We start from the raw sequence: 26,066 nt of genomic DNA, 5'->3' as shown, positions 1-26,066 counted from the left end.
TCAACAAGCACAAAAAAATGTTTATTAAGGACAGCAATGAACAATGAGCAGGTCTTATTTGTGCAGCATGTGGGCAGCAAGGTCAGTGGCCATCTGATCCGACCAGTCCATCACAGCGGCATGATTGTTTGGCTTTCACTCAACAGAGCGATAATAACATTGGGAGAGATTAGTGCACACACAACCCAGCAAAATGTTCACTCCCCTTGCACAGAATTACTAGACCGGTTACGCAGTCCTGCGTTACGTACGTCACACAATTCTAAAGAATCTGCCTTTATGAATGGGCTGCCATAGCTGTGATGACTGTGGTTGGAATCTCTGTATGACATCTCCTTTCAAATCAAGCCAAAAAGCTTTTAAGCCTATTCAGCCGTTTCTCTAAATGGAAGCAACCAATATGGTAATTCTGTACTTACAGAACAAATCACATGAAGAACAAGTGCATTCTGGGACACTCGGTGGCAAATAGGGCTGACGAGTGTGTGACATTCCCTTCAGCAAAAGCGCTGACAAAAAACAAACAAAACTAAACTAAACATACATACATAAATTACAGTTTTTATACTTGCATAACCTTGGCCTTGTTTTTTGCATCTTGAATACAGCATATAAGAGTTATCATTGTCTTGGCTCCTGACTAGACCTTGTGTGATCAATGTGAATACGCTGACCTTTGACCTATGGTTGCGGCCAGGCCACAAAGCAACAGCCCTCTTCCAGTCTGACCGCATCTCAGTTACACATGCATACGATATCTTCAGTAATACAAAGCTTTAAAATAATCATTCTGAGCAATCATTTCCCTGGGGAAGCAAAATCAACAAACAGTTTATACACATTCTTCCCAAATATTTGCTTGAAGAAGCTGTACAAAAGTGCTTCTTTTATTTATAAATCTAGATGTATAGTGTCGTAACAGTCTCAACTTTCTATCTGAAATAAAGCAATGTTAAGTATTTAAATTGTTATATACAACTTGCCTTTACAATATTGGAAAAAATCTTACGAAATGTAAGATTTCTGATACCAGATGTGTCATAAACATCGTTTCAACCTTTGCTGGCTTGGCTTGTTGTACGCCTGCAAATGTGCAAAACATACTGTGTAACATCACTCCAAAGGTAAATGCACACCAGAGAGGACTGAAAATAATAACAATAAAAGCAAGAGATTTTAGCTAAACATTTAAGAAAGGTTCCAAGAGAGGATTACAAAGGTTCATGGGTCCCTTGAGTCAGGTCTACCTTGGCTTACACAGGCAACGTAATCTGATGGTGAGACACCAGTGCCCAATAAAACCAAGCAAACACACACTTTTATGCGCTTGCGTAAGTGCATTTTTCCCAGTTGCACTTTAATGTATGATCTGACTGACTTTTCCACACGGGTAAATGTTCCCTAGCTCTTTATAAAACCCCGAGCACATAAGATACTCCGTAGGCGTGGTCCTTAGAATCTCTGCCCCAGGGAAGGCCACAGGCAGACACCCTCAAACTGAGGGCTAAAAGTACATTCCATACAGCTGTGTTAGGCAAATCTCCCATGAGTCCCCAAATACAAACCCCACCACGGATGATTGTGGCACAACCACTGGCCATGCACCTGGTAAGTGGGTGGTGGGTGAGACCATACAATAATGAACACGAAGAACCCACCCCTAAACCCCCACAAAAAACCCCTGAATATTTGGTTTAGAGATTAAAAACCCACCCGTCCAAAAAAAGGTTTACCTCCTCTTCCTGAAACTGAAGCAGCAAGCTCTTAAAGCCAAGATGTTAAAAGAAGACCACAATGTACTTTCCACCTCACGTTGACCTAAAGCGCACAATGTGGAGTGGAAAAAGTCTAAGTGCCTGGCACATTATCGCTACATAGTCACATTGTGGTGTGGGGTGCTAGCCCCACCCTCGTGTCATCAATATGTGAGATGTGAAATTACACTGGCGACACACTAAGCATTCTGAGCTCAAATCAGAGACTTGGAATGGCTTTCCCATGCTGTTTATACCTTACTGGTGGTTTCCTAAAGTGGTTTCTCTACAACAGTATTTTGAAAATCACCAAAAAAATACTGGCATTCTGTACAAAAGAGCTAAGACTAGAATGCTTAATCATTCCTGTTGTGCACCACAATCTCTTAAAATCCAACTAACAGAGGAAACATTGGTCCACATGCTAAGACTAAGTATGATTATACGGTAACCTATGTAAGATTGGCAGATCAGAGGTACATTTTTGGTCCTCTTGGATTTCACATAATTTATGGCAACAACATTTCATCAGTGAAAAAGAAAGTCAGTGAGGACAGTGAAGTTGCAGCCATGAATGTTAACAAGAGTAAAAAGGAGAAAATCTCCACTTAACCAGCACAAAAAAAGAAAAAAAGTCTAAGACAACAAACAAAATTTGAATTCTCCCATTCGCAGGTGAGTTCTGGCCTGAGAGTCACAGTGTGGGTGGCCATTAAAGTGTAAAGAACAGGAATGTTCTGGGAGACGGAGGGGCAGGGTGAAATGGCATATATGGAGGAGGGTTGGGAGATGGACAGACAGACAGGAGGCAGGTACACAAAAGAGGAGGAGCAAGAGGAAGAGGGAGGTCTGTCTGAGATGCTGAGACGGGTGAGCCAGTGAGACCAGTTTTGCGGCTTTGCTCCTCCCACTCCTGGCAGCTTCGGAGTTGCACTGTCACAGTCCCACCACAGGAGGGAGGGCAAGAGCCGGCTACAGGTAGGTGTCTTGCTCCGTGCTGCTCAGGCTCTGGTCGGAACCCTGAAGGGGCGTGTCGTTGAGGAGGAGCTCAGGGTGAGTGGGCGGGGCATCGGAACCCTCAAGGGGCGTGTCGTTGAGGAGGGGCACAGGGCCAGTGGGCGGGGCATCGGAACCCTGAAGAGGTGTGTCGTTGAGGAGGGGCACAGGGTCAGTGGGCGGGGCATCGGAACCCTGAAGGGGTGTGTCGTTGAGGAGGGGCTCAGGGTCAGTGGGCGGGGCATCGGAACCCTGAAGAGGTGTGTCGTTGAGGAGGGGCACAGGGTCAGTGAGCGGGGCATCGGAACCCTGAAGGGGTGTGTCGTTGAGGAGGGGCACAGGGTCAGTGGGCGGGGCATCGGAACCCTGAAGGGGTGTGTCGTTGAGGAGGGGCTCAGGGTCAGTGGGCGGGGCATCGGAACCCTGATGGGTTGTGTAGTGGAGGAGGAGCTCGTGGTCAGTGGGCAGGGCGTAGGGGTTGGGAATGTCCTGTGGAGCCGCCTTCTTTGACTTGATCTTCTTGCTGAGGCTCCTCTCCTTTTTCTTTTCGTCCTTGCCCTTCTTCAGGCTCGTTTTCTCCTCCTTCGTCTCGGCTTCTTCCCTCTCGGGCTTCAGGGTGGAGTCGTCGGGCAGGTCCGACTCCGGGGGCAACTCCACAATAATGGTGGGGTTCTGCCTCAGGTCCTGGCGGCTGGGGGGCTCCAAAGTCATGATGGCCCTGGCGCCGTGCATTCTGGGAGGAGATTTGTAGTGGAGCTCGCCGCGGTTCTCCTTCCAGCGTTTCAGCTGCGTGTGGTGCTCCTTCTCGATGTCCCGCTCAGACACCGGCAACTCCAGAACCTGGAACCCCAAGAGAACAGGAAGGGAAAAAAGAAACATGGGGATGTTTGAGTGATCCTAGGGTTAAGTGGCAAAGAAAAGGACAAGTAATGGTTTCTGGGATTTTTTTAAAGAGCTCTCAAAAATTTAGAGTGTTAATCATATTTGCAGGCCTGTCCCAGCCCTACGGCATTCTCCATAGACTGAAGTGCAATGACTAAAGAACTGCATTTCTATCTTAAGAGGTTTCAGATTACGCTCCCAGGTTGGGCATTAACCTCTATAACCCTTGAGCACGGTATTTTTTTAAATAGCTAAAGAAAAATATCCAGCTCTCAAAATGCATAGTATGTAAACAAGAAATAATACTGTAAGCTGTTTAAAGCCGTTTAAACTCTGAGCAACCAATAATCATAAATGGTAAGAAGAATACCAATTTGGGTAAGTGTAGGCTAACAACACAGCCTCCGTAAACTCACCACCAGCACCAGCTTTTCCCCATACATACACTACATGGCCAAAAGTATGTGGATACCTGACATTCAACATCTTATCCAAAATTGTGGGCATTAATATGGAGTTGGTCCACTGGTCTATAACAACTTCCACTCTTCTGGGAAGGCTTTATACTAGATGATTGAGCATTGGTGCAAAGATTTGCTTCCATTCAACCAGAAGAGCATTAGTGCGGTTGGGCACTGACTGGGCGATTAGGCCTGGCTTGCAGTTGGTGTTCCAATTCATTCCAAAGGCGTTAGATGGGCTTGAGGTCAGGCCTCATTGAAGGCCAGTTAAGTACTTCCACACCGTCCTCGACAAAACCATTTCTATATGGATCTCACTGTGTGCCCTGTGTCATGCTGAAACAGGAAAGGGCTATCCTCAAACTGTTGGGGAGCACAGAATCATCTTGAATGTGATTGTATGCAGTAGCATTAAGATTTTCCTTCACTGGAACTAAGGGGCCAAATCCAAACCATGAAAAACAGCCCCAGACCAAGGGGTGCGCAGGTACTTTTGGTCATACAGCGCACATTAATATCTAACGTGCACACGCAAGCCAATGAGTAACAGCAAAAGCATGCGTTTTTTTCATTTTAAATGGCCGTACTATTTCAAATCAAACTGACAGAACAGCGATATGAAAAGCACACAGAAGGCTGTGGGGAAAGTGCTGCAGGCTATCTGGAAAAGTTCCTTTGCAGGAACAGTGGGCCCCGTTTCCCGCGGAGCCTGGTCCCTGGCGATAAGAACTTGTGTTAACTACAGATTGTTCTTCAGAGAGCGTGTACTGTGTAGAATCAGTACAGTCAGAGAGGCTTTAGTCATTGGGAGGGAAAGACTTGCTCCAGTTTCCATTCCCTCCACAAATAAGCTCCCATTTCTCAAGGACATCTAGGATATCTAGAAGCCAAAAATGATTGCTTTTTATCCCATGCCTGTGCAGGCACAACTGTTCCAACCACACACACCCAAAGACCACAGCAGGCAATGCAAGGGTTCTGCTCTAATACATCCACCTGTGAGTCAGTGATTATTCTACAAGGCCACAGTACTACAGGAGCGCTAGCGTCCATAAGAAGAAAGCTGAATCTCTCACTTCCAGCTGGCAGAGGTCTGTTGGTAGAGACTAATGTAGCAGTATCCTGAGGAACCATCCCCTACCTTACTAGGAGGAGGCAAACAGTTGATCACCGCTTCAAGCTCATAGCTATAGTCAGCTAATGACACCACAGCCTGGGCTCAAACCTGCAATGCCCAAGTTATAGGGTCCAGTCTGTGCCCATGACAAGCACTTTTTACCAGCTGAGCCACTCAGAAGCCTGGCTTTAATTAAGATCTGCTCAACTTAAGTTCTGCTTAGTGATTTTGGGGGTGCCGTTCCCACTCCCAGGGTGATCTAGACTGCGGGTGGTGTGCTGAGTTGGGGCCTACCTCTCGGACCAGGAAGCCCTCCTGCATATAGTGGGGGTCCAGGGCACGCAGCAGCTCCATGGTCTCATACTGACCCTGGCACGCCTTTAGCTTCTCCTGAGTTCCCAGCATGCACTTCAGCAACACCAGGCCCACCCGGAAAATGATCTTCACACCTGTGGGGGGAGGGGCGGGGGAATCAGAGCAAGCTACGCCGCTGCGGCTACGGTGTTTGTACACCGTTCACTGTGTGCTGTGTGTGGTGGGTCTTTGAGAATGACTGTACTTTGGGCTGGTGGATCTGTTATCAGTGCATGTTTGTCAGAAATTCAAGGTGACCGCTCTTAGTGTGTGTATGCGTGTATAGACGTGGGTGAGTGAGTGACCGTGTGTGTGGTTGTGTGTGTAAATGAATGTGAGTGAGTGAGTGTGTGTGCGTGCGTGTATGCATGTGGGACAGTGTGTGAGTGAGCATGTGTGCATGCATGTGGGACAGAGAGTGAGCGTGTGTGTGCGTATGCCTGTGGGAGAGAGAGTGAGTGTATGTGTGTGCGCGTGAGTGGGCGCGCGAGTGTATACCCGTGGGAGAGCGAGTGACCGTGTGTGTGTGTGTGTGTGTGTGTGTGTGTAAATGAACGTGAATGAGTGAGTGTGTGTGTGCGTGTATGCATGTGGGATAGTGTGTGAGTGAGCATGTGGGACAGAGAGTGAGCGTGTGTGTGCGTATGCCTGTGGGAGAGTGAGCGAGTGCGCGTGCGAGAAAGAGTGGCAGTGAGCATGTGTGTGTGCCTGTGTCTATGGGAGAGTGAGTGCGTGAGCGAGCGTGTGATTGTCAGCCTACAGGACGCGCAGATCTTAGCCGGCTGCAGTGAGCGCGTGCGGCCCTCACCATCGCAGAAGAACATGTCCCAGACGCGCAGAACCGAGGCCCAGGGCAGGGTGCGGGAGAAGGCGCACATGAACCACTCCGTCATGTACAGGATGGGGTCAATGTTGTGCTTCTTCAGGTGGCGGTGCGCCACGGGGGACACGCGCCGCAGCAGGGCGAACAGGATCTCGCCGTCCAGCTGGATCGCCTCCTGCAGGAGGGGAGGGGAACAGCAAGCCGTCACGCAGACGAAGGGAAAGAGACAAAGGGGCGGGGGGGGGGGGGGGGGTGAGAGAGAGCGGCAGGACAGAAAGAGAACGTGACGCATACCCTCAAGCCTTCTCAGGCAACACATCGACGGCACAAAGCCACCGTTTCATACCGGACCCTGGAGTTCATGCCTCCGAAATTCAGAACATAACGCTCCTTGTTTTCTCATTAACTGAATCATCCCCTCTTTGTATTTAACACATTCAGCTTTTAGTCACCTGACTCATAGGACACTTGAAAGCTTCCTGAATTTAAGAGACAGAAATAAAGGGCCCCAGGAAATTCAAAAATAAGTCTGCAAGGTAAAAGCAAGTAACAGTATAACGGGCAGAAGAGTGTGTAAATGAGGTGGAGGGGCGGGGGGTGAGGGTAGCGTGGAGGACACAGGAAAGGCCGCAGTCAGCAGTGCCCTAGGGCCTTGTGGCTCACTCTTAATAATGAGATATAGAACCAGGCTCTTTTTCACACATAGTAATAATAATGCCTTGTATTTATACAGCATACTCACCCTCAAAGCTCTTTACAGTAACGTGGGGTGAAACTCACCTCAACCACCACCAATGTGTGGCAGCCCCATAGTTCACCTGCTGCTTGTATTTAGAGATGCTGTAATTTCCCACTTAAGTTCTCTTTCACATTTTATTGTTTGTCCTTTTTTCCCACACTAACTGCCTGAACTCCATAGAAAGAATTGCCTGAACTGGTAGAAATAGTAAACCCTCTGTCAGGGGCAAGACAGGGAAATGCTGTTTACTTCAAAACTCAATAATAATACTTTTGTTTGTGGTGTTGTTGCCACGACAATACAGGATTCCCATGATTTCCGGCCAAAAACAGAAGTGCGTTTGTCCAGAGGTCTTCCAGCCAATAGAGGGCAGTGTTCCTGATGTCTGTATCTGTTCTTTCTTCCCCATGGTAATGAACTCTGACAATGGCATCCCATTCAGCCGCGTTTCTGATGGCTTTGAGATGCCACACATACCATCTTTCCTTCCACTTTCTCTCCATATACCCACAATGCACTCTTTCTCCAGTAACCTTATCTTATCTTTGAACACAATGTATTTTTACACAGTGACAGTGATAGGACTGTGTACTGACAGGTCATTAAAATGGCGATATGTAGCAGCTGCATTGTGTAGATGTGTAACTTCTTACATAATTTACACTAGATTAAAAAAAAAAAAAAACAACCCAACACAAGCACTATATGCAGTAGGACACCAAATCTCCTTTTTTCCCCCCAAGTCTTGCAAGCAATCTGAACTAGATACATAGACCACAGCAACAGTGTCAGAGGTCAGGGATCAGGGGTTATGGGTCAGGGATCAGTCTCACCAGGCCCGCACTGTAGTATCCCGGGAGGTACTTCTCACAGATCTGGACGAGCCCCCAGAAGGCGTCCTGCAGGAGAGCAGAGAGAGAAAGGCTTGCTCAGTCCGCGTTCCTGCACACTGACGCGTGGTCATACACACGCACACACGCACGCGCACGCACACGCACGCACACGCACGCACACGCGCAACGCCCTCACCTCCGCAGGCATGTGCATCAGCAGCACGGCCGCGATGGGGGCCTGGGCCTGGCAGTAGCCCTCGTCTGGCCGGTACAGGGTGTAGGCCTTCAGCACGCGGAACAGGTCCCTCTGCCTGCGCAGCGAGGTGGGGGGGGGGGGGCAGAGGGAGGGGTCAGTTCTACCCATTCAACTGCAACCCAGTTCTCACTCGCCACCCAGATCCCTTCCTTTAAGCTCTCCAGTTGTGATTCAGTTTGAGTTTAATTCAGCTCCTAACGGGGGGTAAGTCCGCTAACTCAATAACTGTCAACATCAAGTCCTTCAATTCAGTTCCCTCTCTCCATGGCAATACTTTCAAATCTGTGTAAATTTCAGTTCCACTCAAAATGCCTCTTCAAATTCTGGTTCAGTTTTAAAATATTGAACAGTTTTTCATATTCTGCACTTCAGGCACAACCGACGTCAGTTCTGTTTATAAACTCTCCTGAACCCTCATGTGAGAGTCTGTGTGTCTGAGAGCAGACCCCCCTCAGCTTACCCGTGACCTCCTCGCGCCACAAACATCTCGTGGAAGGGGAACTGCCTGTACAGGTCCTTCTCAATCACGTCCAGCCACATGGGGTCCCCTGCCTGACTGTCCAACTCCTGAAGGACAAAATGACACCGCCAGCACAGTCAGCCACCATGCTGCACGATATTCCACTCACAATTATGCCCTTTCACAAAACACGCCTATTTTTACCAGCATGTTACGGTACAATAGAAGTTTCTTTATCAGAACACAAGTGAACTGGTTTAAAAAGCATATTCTGAAATGTCCGAGGTTCCAAAGACGCAGAATTCCATGGGCTAGCGCGACCACTGCTACTCCAACGATAGCCCACGCTACTACACCACCAGCTATACCGCCGACTGCACACGATACTACGCCAGTGACGGACACTTGTACCACAGTAACGGCCACTCACTGAACTACAGCAAACGCTGAAAGAAAAAGATGTGGATTTTGTAAGCGAAGGTGACAGAGGACAGGCGTTGCCCGTCACATTTGGTCAGATAAACAGAGTGTGAGTCCAGGGTGAGTAGCGGAGGAGGCCGAAGTGCTCACCTCAAACTTTCCACGGTTCTGTTCCCGCTTCACCTTCCCCCCGGACAGGTAGAGCCACGCACGGCCTCGCAGGGCGGGCGGGATGCCCTTCTGACAGCGCAACCGCACCTGATGGAGAGAGAGAGAGAGAGAGAGAGAGAAGCAGGGGGGAGAGAGATAGTGAGACAGGGAGAGAGGGAGAGAGAAAGAGAAGCAGGGGGAGGGGAGAGAGTGTCAAACGCACAAAGTGGTTCTTCACCCGTTTGTCTCTGCCTGAAGTTACACTTGTCATTTTTGGACAAGAGAAACACCGAAGAGCGTTTTATTCTGGACAGAAAGAAAGCCAGAAAGAAACCCCAAATAAAGGCAGGCTCACAGCTGATCTCTCGCCATCTGTGACTGTGGTCACACAGAACCGTTTCATTTCCACTTCAGGCCACTGGCCTTCAAAAATAAAACTGACTGGCTACAAACTACCACAAACAAGGCCAGTCTTAAAAATGTGAGAAGTGACAGTTAGCAGGTGGAGACTGGCTCTTAAATGCACACTCAAACTTCTATGTTAGCCAATTACTCCAATAACTAAAGCAGAGCACTGCATTCTTTGCTGTGCTATATCAAGCAAAACTAATCACAGCTGGTACTTCATAATGAAAGGCTCATACCGCCACGCATGGTAGAGCATATTGGTCTTCAGATATAATAGGGAATATAATAGGATATAATAGGATACCTCACTATATAAGGGGAGAATAAAGCTTATGAACAGAAAGGAGAAAGATGATATGATGTCACACGTCAGTCTCCAGGAAAGATTCAATACCACTATATGGGCGTACTAGTGTGTAGGACATTGGAACAATCAAATAAAGAAAGGAAAAAGGCCACCGTGTGGACAGAGAAATAACATCCTGACACACAAAGCGATCGATACATCATATCTGACTGCCCCACACCAGAGGCAAACAGAGGAGGTTGACTGTTTGACTGGCAAGTATGTGTTGGGGGGAATGTATTATGCACTGGCACATTTGAGCCAGGCTGTATTGGATCCCTGTAGATCTGAGCTAGTGGGAAATTCACTTTTGCCTTGTAGGTGGCCCACATATTTTCCCAAAGCTTCTCTTTGTCATGATGCCGATATTTTCTGGATTTATTTGTTGCTTGCATTCTCTCCTATGGTTTTCTAGCTGACACGCACAGGCATAGGCACATACACACACACACACACACACATATACCCAAAAACACTTACACGCACAAACACAAACACACACTGGCAACCGACAACTAAAACAGCGTGAACAGTAAATACTAAGGAGTACTCCCATGGGCTGCACGACAAAGTCTCTTGCTATTGTTTGCTCTGACAGCGTATGTGTAAAAATATGCTCTGTGAAGTGAAAGTGCTGTTCTGTGGAAACTGCACATTTCAGCTTCACTTTTCTCAGAGCCCTTCGTCCCACATTAACCCTAACACACACGACCGCAAGAACACCACTGAGGCATGGAGGCACCTTGTGAACAAAACTAAGAATGTTTTGTGCAAGTGGAACACTGTCACTGATACTGGACAAAACGAAACTGCAGTAGCATGGGTCATTTCAGCAGATGACCTTCAAACCAAGTCACGCTTACAAAGTAAACCCACTGACTAGGGTTGGGAATCGAGATCCGGTTCCCGTTCAGAACCGGTTCCAAGTTGTCCTGTTTATTGTAATCGTATGCCTCCGAGCTTATCGATGCCAGCATGTTTTTACGACAGCTGCGCATTGCAAAACAATGACGCAACGCCTTGGGGGAGGCATGCATGCAGGCAGAATGCTGCCTCTCTCAGGTGTTTGTTTTGGGAGCCAGCTGTCACAACAAATTTGATCCGGGCTGCAAAAATGATCCAGGTGACATACTGACATTTATAAACAGCTGTTATACCCATCGTGACGTACTTAAAGTTTCATTACAGCGTCCGTTGCTATGTGGACACTGCCAGCCTTGATACATTCTGTTGCGATAAAGATTCTAAAACAACTCAGCAATTTCTCTGGATTAACGGGTTATTGTCTAGCCTGAAATGCGATCGTATTACTAAATGGCTATGTAACGTCATGTAACGTGCAAGTAGTTGGCTATCTCCCTGGATATGAAGTAAATGTTTTTACCAATAAACAATAATAATAAATGCAATTTTATCCATGGAAATAGCTATACAAAAAGGCAAAATAAATGTTGTGCTTGCGATTGCCACTGAATTATTATTGTATTTTTTAAAAGAAAGATGGCCAGTTTGTTAAATCAGTCAAATGCGCCAAAAAATGATGTCCTTTAGTTAATCAGTGTGATAATAGATGTTAATGTGACTAAACACAGGACAAACGAATAAGCATTAAATAAACGAGAAGCAAAAAGTATTTTTTTGGGGAAATTCAATTAACTCGATCAAATTCTAGTCATGCTTCAAAATTTGGAACTCAGCTTGTTGCTGTTTTTGAAGACCTGCTAAAAGAGGTGTTGAATTGGTTGCATCTGTTTTTTTTCTTTCAGCCAAACAAATGTACTTAGGTTAAGTATGACGAGGCTGGATCTAGATCAAAGATTGCCCTGGCACTGCCTTGAAATTTACAAAGGAAGAATGACACAAAGATGCCTTTTAGGAATATCAGGAGAAAGCCAAACAACAGAGATGGAAAGACAAGGGGTCAGAAAGTCTTCCACTCATGAACTCCAGCCGATTTTACCAATAAGTTCTACCTCCAGGCTGAAGAACTGTGCAAATTAGCAAATCAAGGTGATTGGTACAAACATTGAATTCTGGAACCTGGATTTTCCACAGCTGCCAAATCATTGGCATAATTATCTTGCTGCCAAAATGTTTAGCTTGTACTTAACGACTATAAACAAATACACAATAAAAATAATTTAAAGGGGGCAAAATATAACATTGAGTCATCACTGGAAAAACAAGCTATTTACTATACAGAACATTTTCTGCAAGCAGCTCTATGATCCATGTTTATGGCAGAGAATCTGGGGCTACATGTTCAGTCTTGTACATTTGCAGTGTAGTGTACAGTAGGTGTCATTGCACAGTGGCAACTGTTGCCGTGGCGCTCAAAAAACAGGCATGCCCAGGAATAAAATGGCAATATACCAATCCCTACAGGCAAGGAAGTGCAAAAACCATAACAAATGAATATAGAAGGCAGGACTCCTGATTGGCCGGTTCACGAGGGTAGGCACAGAAGCACCATCTTTTGTCGTCGGCTCTTGTCCGCGAGCCAGGAACTTCCGCAGGTGTGGCGTGGTGGCGATGCAACTTGCTGGGCAGCGTTTGCATACGAGGTTAAATCATGACAACGACAGGTTACAACCAAAGCCAACCAGTGAATCTGAAGGGCTCTGCATGGTAAGAGCAGAATGTGTATGAAAAAGCAGAGAAGGAACACTACAGAAAAGATCGAGGCGCTAGAGTCAAACCTTCTTGTGTCTCTTGGCCATCCACTTGTCCCAGCTGCTGAGCATGTCCAGCCATTTCCCCTCCCTCTGCCTCAGCACCTCTGGAGGGAGGTCTTCAGCCCTGGAAAGGGGGGGGGGGGGTCAAGATGGGGGAGAGGGGAGAGAGACGCCTCAGCACTTTTGCTTTCTCAACTGACCCTTCCGCAGTAAGGACCCTGGGGGTCTGGTGCACAGAAATGGTGACCCATGGGAACCTTTGAGAGAGCCAGTCACTGCAGAGGTGTGCATTATTTATGGGGCACACATCGCACCCTCATGACCAACAACAATAACAGACTCAGGGGAAGTGGAAAGGGGCCTGCTTGACCCTGAGACATATGGGTAAGGGTGCGCGCCTTTGGGGGCGGGCCCACGCTGAGATCTGTGCTGTGACTGATGGCTGGCTGGGTCTGGATCGCAGCAGGGAGGGCGGAGCCAGGGGCGGAACAGCAACAGGAAGGGGAGGCCAGCCCAGCGCTGAGCACAAACAAGCTGCTTCCTTCAAAAACACTCAATTTGAGAGACCCTCCCTGTTATTTTTACACGCACAGATTCAAGAACATTATGCACGTGGATGAAAGTGAAGGTCTCCAATAATCTACTTTGAGCATGTTTCTAACAAAACAAAGACCAACGAGCAACACCGTATTCTTTCTGATCTATGTTCAAGAAGCATATTCATTTCATGGGCATTTGTTCTACTGGCTGAAAATGTGATCAAACAAAGATCCCTCAGCTATAATCTTTTCACTCTCAGTCAATATGTGAACAGAAAAACTGAATGTTCACAAATTGCTTTGGGGGGGGGGGGGTTCTTTTTAAAAAACCAGGTCTTGGTAGAATATAAAATCTTGGGAGCTCCAGCTAACATGATACACATCCTCCAAATACACATCCTTAAATATTTCTGCACATTGCTTACACATAAATACAAGAACGGAGTTAGCGGGAGAAAGGTCTGCAAAAGACATATCGCATCTCTATGTAAGAGCAGCTGGAGGTTTAGCTGGTCTTTTTCTGTGTGAGACAGAGCACTTGGGGCCAGGGAGAGTGCTCAGAGACGGAGCACATTCTATGCTGTTGAGCAATAAGACTTGACTCTTTCTGAAGGGTCATACTTACTGCAAATTAATGTGTAGCCAGGCACTGCCCAGGCTGTAATGAAATCATGGCCAGAATGCCAAAAAGCAGACAAAGTCTGGTTCACTTCAGAGAAAGAAGCACTGTGTGTGTGTCTTTGTGTGTGTGTGTGTGTGTGTGTGTGTGTGTGCGTGTACACGCCAATCCTCCTTCACTGTTTTCAGGCACTGAATAGAAAATTATTGGAATATTCAACCATGAGATTATGAATACAGAATTTGGTTTCATGTAGGCTAAATGCTAGTTAAAAAATAAAAAAGATCTACACACTTTACTCACAGGTCCTGCCTAAAGAGGCCTTAAGAGGCCTGCCTAAGGTACTGTAGAAATCAAATAATGTCAAACTGATTTGCCAGGAAGTCTGTGTTAATGCAAATTTCACTCTTTCGGGTGATTATTTACACAAAAAGGGCAAAAATTAAAATCTTGAGTTCTAGCTGCCTGGTAACAGTGAAGGAACGTGTACACACACACACACACACACACACACACACACACACACACACAGTGCTAAAAATGGCATTTAGGGCCCTAGTGAACAGTATCAGCACCCTCCGACTGACCCTGTGTGGATGAGCTGCTTCTGAATAATTTAGCTTGTGCAAAGTGCTTAAACAGCCAGTGCAGTCCACACACCCAGTACCACAAGGCCATAGCGCCACAGGCCGCTCCTGTGTGGCTGCCTGTAAAATAACAGAATGGCTGTAGTACAACACTGTAGTTCACTGCTCTAAGAAAAAGCCAAAAGAAGCTATTCAGCTAACACTAATACAGAGGGTTTATCTACAGGAAACATGACACACAGTGAAATCTCACAAGCTGCAGCAAGCAGCGCGCACGAAGCTCGAGGCGGTGAAGTCACACCACTCAAAGTGTGAGGGCAGGTGGCTCCGTGTGAGCCGTTAAAAGCGCAGCACAATCTGACAACAAGGACCGAGAAGAACTGCACTGCCCCAGATGCACTGTAAGGGCTGGGGTGACTACGGTTCCCAGAAGCCCCTGCCCACCAACTCCACACCTCCTGGGCTTCTACTTTCACCCGGCTCAGGATGGGTCAGACTGGGAAATGAAAGAGAAACCTTAATATGGAAACCAAGTCAGCGCTCCACGTCTCCTTTCTCTTCCAGTGTCAGGGTGAGAGGAGGACACAGGCCCACTCGCTCGTGCAACACAGAGTCCGGCGCCAGTTCAGTAAATAAATAAACAGACGAATGAATAAATCAAGCTTTCGACAAATTGGACTTGGCCAGGGCAGGCCGACGCACTTACTGCCAAAAACAAAGGGAAGGATGGGATACGAGGCCAGCTGATAAGGGCTAGGGGCAAAACTGCGCAGAGCTCAGCCTGCGGCAGCCCAGGATTGGTCATCGTAACGGCTGAAGCGTGTTGCGAATTAATGTGGGATTAAAGGTCAACAGAGAAGCACTGGTGTGAGCCGGCCTGGGGCTGAACTTCGGCTCTCTGCGCCAGGTGCGAGCCGAATTCATCCACGCCGAGCCACCTCTGCCTGTGACCTCGCAGGGAGCGATCAGAAAAGGGAAAGGAATTATGGGAACCACCTCTAAAGGGGCTGTTAAAAGCACTCTGATGGTTCTGAGCTCTACCTTAATTGAAAGGCAAGTTACTAAAACAATGACAGGAAAAGAAAGAAAAAATCATAATAAAGAATGTGGTATTTACTTTTGGCTACAGCATCAGCTGTTGGTTAACCCTATGCTTATTCAGAGGTCGCATTAATGAAGGATTCTGTGTTTTTTACAAAGAAAAAAGAGCAAAAATGCAAGAAAAAATATGAGCACAGACATTCCAAGGTCTTTTTTTTAAGACTACAAGGGGCAATGAACTAGACTTGAACTACAACAAAATTATTACTCCAGTTTCTTAGAGCCAATAGTCGCTCAGTGTCTGACCTTTGTGATGTTTATTGATCATGATATTTACACAGCCTCGGTAATAAAATTATGAGCGGCATACACTTGTGTTGTTATTATTATGAATTGGCTGATTATGGCAAAAATAGATTTTGAAAGGTCCTGGATTCCAAACACACAGCATTCCATGGGCTAGCGCAACCACCGTTATTGATTATTAATGGGCCTTGGTGCCGTACTGATAGCACACTGTTATTCCTGACACTAACACCACTGTTCTCCACTGCGGCAAGCTGCTCCGGATAAGATCTCCTTCTAAGCAAGTGATTGCAATGCAATGTTCTAAATGGCAAATAACAAACCGTTTTATTGTCATTCAAAAAGGCATTCATGCTCATCTCTGCAGAAGTGCTTAGCTCTGCAGAATGCTGTGAAGTTTCCACACAAGTAAAATAAATGACAGAAACAAATACATTCTCAATCAGTATGGATGAGAAGTGAGAGAGGGATGTAAGGGCTAGAGGTGACAAACCCTCTAACCACCTACCATGGCATGAGATGAACAATGACATTTAGACGTACTTCCTAGTACTGTATGTGCCAAGGCAAATTTCTGATGCATCAAGGAAATACAGCTAAACTCATGATGAACTTGCAGAACATGTCACATTCACTCACAGTCATTCAGAAAGAATTTGCAGACAGTTCCAGCCCTGCAATCAGGAAATGGGCATTACGTTTGATAGACCTTGTGTTTGTATTTATTCATATTAGGAGGAACTAGGTGACTGGTACCCATGGTAACACAAACAAGCCACAGATCTGACAGGGCTGGAGAGGGAAGTGTGCTGGGCTCTCAGACAGGAAAAAGTGCTGGCTGTACAGTACACGCACACACAAGTACACCCACACACACCCGCACACACGTACACACACACGCACACAGACCCACACACACACACATACGCACATGCGCACACAAACACAAACACAGGCACTTACACGTAAACACATGCGCGCACACACAAACAAACACACAGGCACGCACAAACAAAAAATAAACACACACACACACACAGTTTTATCGACTATACCGAAAAAGCTCAAACTGCCTGCAGTTCAGCCCACGCAGACACCAGGAGCTGCACGTGTCTGAGCTCGCAACTATTTTTTGTCTTTGGTTCTTTCTGGCAATGTAACTGCCGTTTATAAAGGGTAGGGCCATTCTGTACTTAGCAGTGGCTCCAGGCCCACGTCTCCCATCGCATAGCACAGCGTAGTAAGGCTGATCCTTCCTCAGAGGCACGCTCAGAATGCGGCAGAGCAGGTTGTCTGGCCCGGGAGCCAGGGCTCACACAGTTACATAAAGAGAGAACTAGTGACATCAGAGCAGAACATGTGACACTGGGCCCAGAGTGAACTGGACAGAAACGAACAGGGAAGCCAGAGTGAACCATGGGACGGGAGACAGTGACACTCCAGGTTTGTACAGTATCGAATGAACAAGGAGAGACGTTAACATTGGGGCACATGCTAGACAGAAGACTGGGCTGAAGGACCCACGGTGAGTTAGTCTGGAAAGACGGTGGGGATGGGCCCAAAATGGAGCCCAAGAAAGAGCCCAAGGATGTTAAATACTGATTTATATAACTGTCAAAATGCGGCGGGAACACAACCACACCTCCTGGAGTACTCCAAGTACTCTGAGATAGTGCAGTGTAGCCTAATATGCTCATGAAATGAGCCAATGAGACTGATATGATCAATTTAAATAAACATTCACTCAGCAGAAATGTCGTCACACGAGTCAGGAAAGCCCAAGTATCAGGAAGCACTTCTGAACTGCTTACATTCTTCAGTCTACAACAATTGAAAGTGAAGGGGTTCTCCACATCTGAAAGAACAGGAGTGTGAATTTGCTGCAACGCTTTCACACCTACAACTGTGTGAGAACAAGGTGTGTCCTGTACCAAAGCATAGAAACCGCATCATGGTTTTAATTTAGACAGAACTACCGAAACTGCACTGGCACGTGTGATATGCAATGCAAAGTTGGCTACTATGAAACCAGCTGAAGGCCCGTATGTCAACACTTGTGTCTTAAATCGCTGAGATGAATTATTAGACCCAAGAGTGGGTGTAAAGAAGCTAATGTGCCGCTGCATTTGCAAGCACTACAGCTCACTAATGTGACTGCAGCCAGTTGTGGAAAACCACTGAGCTGGGACATAAGGCTGAGCTGGGCTGAAAATGCGGTATTTTGGGATTTTTGGGTCATTTACACTCCTCTAGTCTAAATTGTTTGAACATCTGCAGGGTGTACGCTGTATCCAGGCTTCGGTTAGCATGAAGTGTCCCGAATGAATATTCCACTCCATGTTGCGCAGTCTGCTTCTTTCATTCTGCCCCTCGAAAGCTTCCGGACTCAAGATAAAAGATCCCAAAATGGCCGTCTTATTTCATTTGTTACTCGCCATTATTCTTTCAAATGCGAGGAACCTCTGTCGTCAAGCAGACGACTGCCTGCAAACACCAACGCAAACCCCACAATTCCGCAATATCTAATCCCAGCCTAATTACACACAGCACGTCCACACCTCATCTGCCACCAGTTCCCAGACAAAACATGGCTGGCGCTCTTCCACAGTCACGAGAACTGTGGAAAAAAACCAGGCCTACCCGTCACAACGTCAATCTTTTAAATTGGTGCGGCGATCACCTTTTCACAAATGAAGCTGTCCACTTTGTGCTGACGTGACTAACAACATAAGGCGAGGAGGCGATGACGTAACAAGCGTCTCATTTCAGTAACACCCGAGAAAAGGAACCGAAAAAGGAGGGATCTGCCCAGAAGCAGAAAAGGCTCTTTCACATGTTGAAATGCAGACAGGTTTTCATCGTTTGTAGCCCTCCTCTGGCGTGTCATTAGCTCTGTACCGCAGCCTTGTAATCACAGTGTACGTGAAGTGCCTTCAAAGAGGGGTGTATGAGGTGAACGCCCCCTCATCCCTCAGACAGCGAGTTCAGCTCTGTCTAAGTGCAGGATAGGAAATCAGTCCGCAGTGGAAAGATAAATAAATACAGCTGCACTGTCTCGGCCTCTCTTCGGTCCTAGAGAAACAAAGCCTAAAGAAACAATGAAAGCACCCGAAACTCTGCAACTAACTTTGGGTGGCCACCTGGAACTGCCACGTTGTTAAAATCCACAAGGGACCAAGTTATATTTTGAGAATTTGTACAAATCAGACTTTTTTTTCTTTTTCTTGAAAGACAAAGTAGCCCAAAGTTCGCATAAATGGATTAGACCTCTTAACTGTCCACTTCCTTGCAGAAAGGACTCCCACACAACCCAGGCCCTGTTCTATGGCATGAGGCCGACCAAGCTTTGCAAAACAGGAAGTTCCGAGTGCTTGACAGGACCCTGCTACCCCCGCCCCAATTATTCCCTGCCTCATGTAGAGAATGGAACTATAAGAACTAGAGGTCTGCGGGGCAAGAGACGGCATGTTGGTTGGCAGACTAGTGGCACACCCTTTTTAACAGAACAACGAAACTAGGCCTCACCAGCATCCGTGTACCTAATTTATTCAATATAGCACACCACGCACAGCAAATCTCATGATTCTTTTAGCGCAGCCAAACCCGACCAATACACTATGCAGTAGAGCTGCAGAATGTTTCAAAGTCAACGAATGGTCGGTGATATTAAAAGGTTGATAACCAGGTAGGGCAATATTAACAGGGCTCCTCCCTCCAAATTAACAACGCTCCTTCCATTCTCTTGTTTAGACAAAACAAACTGGTCAGAGGGCTATATAGTTATGCAAACATTTTTTATTCTTCAAAGATCGGTTGACATATTTATTTATGGAACAATAAGACAGCTGTGGCTAAAACTGGATGTTCAGGTTTGTCTAGAGGTCACACGCAACAAATTTCATTCATTGGGAAATTGTGAGAAATTAAAAGCGTAGCCTATGTGCCAGTACGATTTGAAGAGGTATTCATATATGTGCAAAAATGGTTTCTCTTTCCTGCTAAAAATGGGCAGCCCGTCTCAGCATGGACAAAAAAATATCTCCTGCTGGTTTGTCTGAGGCTTCTCCCCGGATCTTAAACTAATTTCTCTGATGAAAGAGGCCGTTTGTCTGGGATAATGTTTGGAAGCATAGCCAAAGAACAAATTGTATCCTTTCGTCCAAAAACTCTACAAGTTAGCTGCAGGGGTAAATAAACAAAATAAAAGCTGCATGGTGCAAGAGATTTGTTTCAAAAGAAGAATGGTTAATGACATCACCGACCACAAAGGTATGCAGGAGCAAGCCAAGCAAGAGCCAAAAACTGCAGACATTTTCCCAGCTGGGGAGTGGGGCTCTCTGAAAGGAACAATCAAAAAAGACAACAGGATCCCCCTCTGCTCTTCCATTAGCCCCGAATGAAAGAACAGGATCTTTTCCCAGGGATTCTGGGTAACCCGAGAAACAGTATTTCCATGTAGAGTGCACTGCACTCTGACTTAGCCTAATACTCACCACCAGGCTAACGCTTGCCGATTCCCTGTTTTTTTGGAAGAGAAGCAGAGGACCAGCTTCAGAACCCAATGAAGTCAGAGTTCTGCGAACAATACATGCGACTACAGGGAAAAAAACCACAGTAAAATGGAATGCACAAAATCTGCCATTTAAAATTTAAAATAAACTAAAGACATTCAAATTTCAATAGGGGGGCAGGTCTGGTGATACAATAAGGCTTGCTTCTTTCAATTTATAAGAGATTAAATCACTACCATGCTTACATACATATAAGTACACAAACTAATTAAATAAGTTTCTACATTGAGTGCTTTAAGTCAATAGGGAGAGACTGTCATTTTCTAACAGTTTTTTTTAGAGCTCACCCTACTTAAAAAATCTGGCAGTTAATAAATGCAGCAGAGTTCTCATCTTCAAAGGGGAGAGGAGAGGGATGGGTCCTTGGCTTACAGCTACAGTTCAGGATGTTCAATGATGCTTACAAACAGTTCACAAATTTCATAATGTTTCACCAGTGTCCTCCTCCATGAACTTTAAGTCTCCTGACTCTTGCACCACTTGCTAAACAAGTGAACGCCTGCACTTCTTAAAATGAATCATCGGCTTTGTAAGAGTCTTGCAGCAACATCACATGGGTGCCATACCTCCCAGCCTTGTGAAGTTATGTGAATTTGATATGACGTTTTTCATTTTGTTGGTAAACCTACGTGCAGCATGCAAACATGAACAACACTAATGGTATATGGCTCTTTCTGTTAAATACTTACAAAAGCCTATCAGCCAGCCATTACTGGCCTCTTTACTGGCTACTTTACGTGGTTACCATGATGGATTCTGAGTACCTGAATATTTTTATGCATCCATTGTTTTTCTTGCACAGACCACTGGAATGCAGCCTGAAATAGAACACTTGTCTTGTGTCCAATGTCGAAATCAAGTAATGATGTTTTGACTGAGTGGGTTAAGATATGTGGGAATCAATGCATGGGTGAACTCTGTTCCAGATGCACACCCTCTGAGAGAATGCTTAAGATCTTGGGCAAACCTGAGCCAAGAACGTCCTCCAAGAGCCCCTGCGTTTGAGAGGACTGGTGCCCTGTGTATTTTCTTAAATAGTGCTAAGTCTTAATATTTTTTTAGTCGTAATAATGCAAAGGCTACTGGCTGTACTTGTGTTGGCCTATAGTTTCAATTTGCAGGTGGACCCGTGACAGGAATCCAAAAACCTGAAGTTGTCGATGTGAATCTGCAACGTATTCAACCACTTAATGTACAGTTTCTGACAACAGACATCTGTAGGATAAAACGTCCCACGTCTTGTACGTGGGACTGAAACTCGATTGCAGTGATCGATGCCACGGACTGAGACTACCAACCAAAACTCTTCTGAAACAAAACACGCCCATTACACCCATTTACAATACATTCACTTTCTTCTCAAAGGCACATCAAATCAACCAGTCAATCAAATTTTATTTATATAGCGCATTTTACAAAGGATTTGTCACAACACGCTTTCCAGTTTACCCAGGCCTAAACCCCCACAGAGCAAGCCAGAGGCAATAGTGGCAAGGAAGAACTCCCCGGAAATGTCATCGTGTCATGCCATCGTTCTGCCTGTCACAGAGCCTCCATTGTGTTCAGGAAAGGACACAGGATACCAAAGACACCAAGGACAGGAGAAAGGGAAGTGGGGGGGGGGGGGGCAACTAAACACAGAACTCTGTCAACATACAAAGGTCTGTGTGTGAGATACACAGGCGTGCACCAGATACCTGTTACTACTGAGCACTCTGCTCCTCATGTTTATTTTTGGTGACCGGTTTAAACCAGAAACACAGAATTGTTTACATATGCGTCATGCGACACAGCCCAACACAGCCCTGCAACCCCGAAAAAGAAAAACAGGTATTTGTGCATCAGTCACCTACTGCTAGATCGGTCTTGGCTGCCGAAAAGCACATAAATAAACTTTAATTACCATCCTCTGCAGTGCCTGGGTCTCTGTGCACTGTATCGTTTATTTATGTAAGGTACGAGCCACTGGCTTTTCCAGGTCTCCAGGGCTGCAGATTTAGGGCTGACAGATTTACACGGTCATACCTCGAGTCTTAATTCAAATTTATATTGTTGATCTTGGTGCACGGTGTACAATGTAGCTACACGTACTCTCTGCTCTCAAGAATGTTCTTAAGATATTTATGCAGATTTCTCATGGCTGGCTGTTAGCCACCGAATAGTTAAAGGGTTCTTCATTTCATTGGGTACATTTACTTGCACACTCATATTCTGATATTATTCCGAACAAGACAATAACTGGAATAAGATATGGGTCATGTAAACAGCAACTTCTGATTAAATATCCTGAATAAGGCCCTTTTGCCAAAAATTAAATATTCTGATTAAGACACATGGCATATGCCGGTATTATTTGGGCTATTACTGTGCTATTTGGCCAAGCAGGCCTATATAGCTTATTCAGAATATCCATCTCAATCAGGGTTTTCAAGACAGTTTGCAACACATACGACCTGAGGGTGTTGTTTACGGTCATTACTAGGCTACCCATTGCATTTTCATATGAGCCCAACAGCTAGTAGTTTGCCAGGTGCATGGATGGAAGGCCCTGCAAAAAAAACACAACATTTTTGGATGGAGGGAGAAATGATCCTACTTTAAAAAATTTTAAAAGGTAAATAAAGAACGTAAGGGAAAAAAAAAATTTACGTGGCCATTTCTCGTTTAATCTGACAGTACACTGCCGCATGTAAACATGAATACTAAAAGGACATTCATTTCTCAGTAACCATGTAGACAGTTTATTCAGAATATTGCCTTATTCAGAATAATGGCAGTAGCCAGAATATTGTGTGCATGTAAATGTAGGCATTGTCCCAGACACAAACAATATATCTGCTTGAATACTATTTTAAAAATAAAACTATGGACGGATTGGTTGCTGATAAATATATTCTTGAAACTGTACTTGAGTTATTCAAACGAAACAAATAGCCTAATGCGTTTTAATATTTTATAACTTAACTGCAGTGGCACAGCATTCAGTGGACAGTTGGTTTATCTTTTAACCATTTTCATTATTTCCATTTTGTCATAGAAACCACCAACCAAGACAGCTGGGAAGTGAACTGCGCAGAAAATATAATAGAATCTCCCAATATAATCTTGTTCTGCTGAACCACTGTTTGACAAATGCACAGGCATTGAAGGGGACTGGATGCAATCTAAAGGGCAAGGCTGACCTTCCATTACCGACTTTACAAATCACCGAGAACTTCCAGGCACGTGACATGGCTTACTAAGCACGAAAACCCACAAAGGGACTTAATCCTCTCGCATGTGGGAACTTAGTTGCTGAGTAAGAAGGAAGAACCAGCCATGACAGCACCATGCCTGGACCATGAGACAGTGCGAAAAGGCACAGCAAAAGGAACAGAATAGCAGAAAATCAGATATGGCCTGGCTCAGCAGTACCCTTCACACGCTGGAGACGATTCACGTTTGCCTTCGGAAGAGTGTTTCCGTCTTTATCGCTCTTTGCAAGACTGCACGGTGGATGTAAGCAAACAATCTTGACACTGCTCCGAGTGCCAAGGGTTTCCCCCCCAACCCCCCGAGACGGAGGGATGCATGGGCCCTGATCTGTCTGAGTGGATGCAGGCACAAATGCACCACAGGAGAATGGCACAGGACAGGTAAACAAAGAGCATCCAACTGGAAATTCCTCCCCATACAGTTGAGGAAGATTCTGTGCTATGGGCTCAAGGATAAAAGGCAAGAGAGTCCACAAAATGAAACAAATTCCAGGAAATTACTGACATGATATGCACTAATTACACTACATCAGTATAATACATTTTAGATCTGTGCATGCAACACCTGGCCCCATGTTATAGAATCCAGTTTTTCATACTGCTACCCTAACTACATCCATCACAGGGATTTGATCCAGGAAAATAAAGAATAAAGACCTAACATAGCTTGCATAAATACAAAATATATGTTCTCTGGAGGGAACGGAGTAGAATAAAAACGGTGATATACGCCCAATGGAAAGAACGGAAAGAGGCGTTGTTCGCATCAAATTCGTCCCGTGACCACTTCTACAATATTTACAGGTAGAAAACCAATGAACCAGCAGCTACTCAAATAAGGGCGTAGGAGACGTTCCACAGTTTGTTTGCCACGTGGGGAGGGGCGTTTACAGAGTTACGTTGCTTAACACTGTACAGGTGGTTAGTTAACTTGGTTAAATAATGTTACGTGTGTTACTGAACCTACCAAATGAATCCATAGTGAATCGAACACTTACGAGTCTCCCGTGTACTGCTGTGCACCTCCAATGAATCCGTATTTATCTGGGTGCTTCTCGTCGACCGTAAAGCCGTTGATTTCAGAGTCAGAGCCGAGGGAGCTTTCTCCGTCTGCCAGACTTTCTTTGATCTCCAGCAGACTCCCCGAATCTGCAGAGTGGCCACTATTCTCTTCTTGTTCTTTATCCATAACAGCGAGCTTCTTGATTACTCCCTTGTAAGTTATAGTTCAAAGCAAACGTTTGCGTCGTACTTGAATGTCCGATTACCGGATTTAAATCGTTCAGTGTAACGTTAGTAAACACTCGTTGACACGTTTAGTCTTCAAATGCAGTCTTCACATGACAGTAAGGTGATAGCTAGCTACCAAAGCGACATTCAGCATGTTGAGTAAGGTAATTTAACTTATGAAACTAGTTATTAAGGCAGCTAAGAAGCCATAGCCTATCGTGAACGACTAACGTTAGCCACATGCTTTGCATTACTTAGCTAAATAGCCACAAAGTCTGCCCACATTCAGCTAACATTAGCTAGTTGCTTAGGGCCACTTGGGCTAACAGAAGACAAAGTTATCGCGAACACTGACTAAAATAACAACACGAATATTTGGAAAGTGGTAGCTATCGCTGAGGTTATCCAAGCAATGAATAAGCAGCCAGCTATCAAGCTAATATCCAACGTTATACACTCAAACAGAACTAGGCAGACTAGCTATGTGTGCAGTTGTGAGGTTATCTAACGTTTCAGATCCCAAACTACCAATTGTTTTAATGCAGTACGTGTGTCAAGCTGCGGCTAGCTAGGGGATTTCCAAGGCTGGTTACCCCTTTGTTCAGCAAAACGTATATCGAACTTTAACTGATCGCTTGGCAGCTAGACTAGCTAACATCAGTTGTAATGTCTGCGAAACAAGCAGCAGTTAACTCAAATACTCTGACGTCAGCTATTCAACAATTTAACTGACACTATAACCATGTACACATAAGCAGCCAAAAACGACAGGTTTTAAATAGGTTTTGATGAATGGCAAAAGCTCCCTTAGTTTTCTTTGGTAGTTCTTCCTTGTCCGGACGGTTTCCTCTTGCTAGTTTACCTTGGTGTAGCTACAATCCCGTGTCCACCAGAATACTGGCTAAGGCTATCATAGTGTGTTATAATTGAATTGGTCTAGTCTACCACTTTGATTTTCAACACGCCTCCATCTGGTATTCTCCGAATGCAGCTACCGTCCCACAGACGTGTTCCCTTTTGTTAATCTCGTCATTGGGATCTTGTTGCCAGGTGCTCCTACTGTAGAAAATCGGTCAGTTGTCGGTTAGCTAGCAACATCCTCCCCGATCCCAATTCAGCTCCAGTTGTTTGCATTTGCGCAGTGTAGTCATGTCAGATGAAGAGGGTGTCGGCTCTGCTCCTATGATCTGCTCGTCACCGAATATTTCTGTGGCCCCAGGTCGCTGATCCTGGATCAGCATTTAC

The 26,066-nt window shown here is 45.6% G+C and overlaps 1 protein-coding gene across 1 annotated transcript; it reads right to left on the bottom strand.

The window, feature by feature from the left end:
* On the bottom strand, positions 1-26,018 carry LOC135264961 (TBC1 domain family member 10A-like). The gene is made up of 9 exons (XM_064354080.1): positions 24,590-26,018; positions 12,699-12,798; positions 9,246-9,353; positions 8,676-8,782; positions 8,156-8,270; positions 7,960-8,025; positions 6,373-6,562; positions 5,505-5,659; positions 1-3,590 (listed from the first exon to the last, which is right to left on the bottom strand). The coding sequence occupies exons 1-9, from the start codon at positions 24,778-24,780 to the stop codon at positions 2,727-2,729; spliced, it is 1,896 nt and encodes a 631-aa protein (XP_064210150.1). The 5' UTR covers positions 24,781-26,018; the 3' UTR covers positions 1-2,726.
* Between the last annotated feature and the right edge of the window lie 48 nt (positions 26,019-26,066).

This window comes from Anguilla rostrata, chromosome 10 (genome assembly GCF_018555375.3).
Source record: "Anguilla rostrata isolate EN2019 chromosome 10, ASM1855537v3, whole genome shotgun sequence".
Taxonomy (NCBI): Eukaryota; Metazoa; Chordata; class Actinopteri; order Anguilliformes; family Anguillidae; genus Anguilla; species Anguilla rostrata.
The sequence above is the reverse complement of the archived record's forward strand: the minus strand, read 5'-3'. Positions and strand labels throughout refer to the sequence as shown.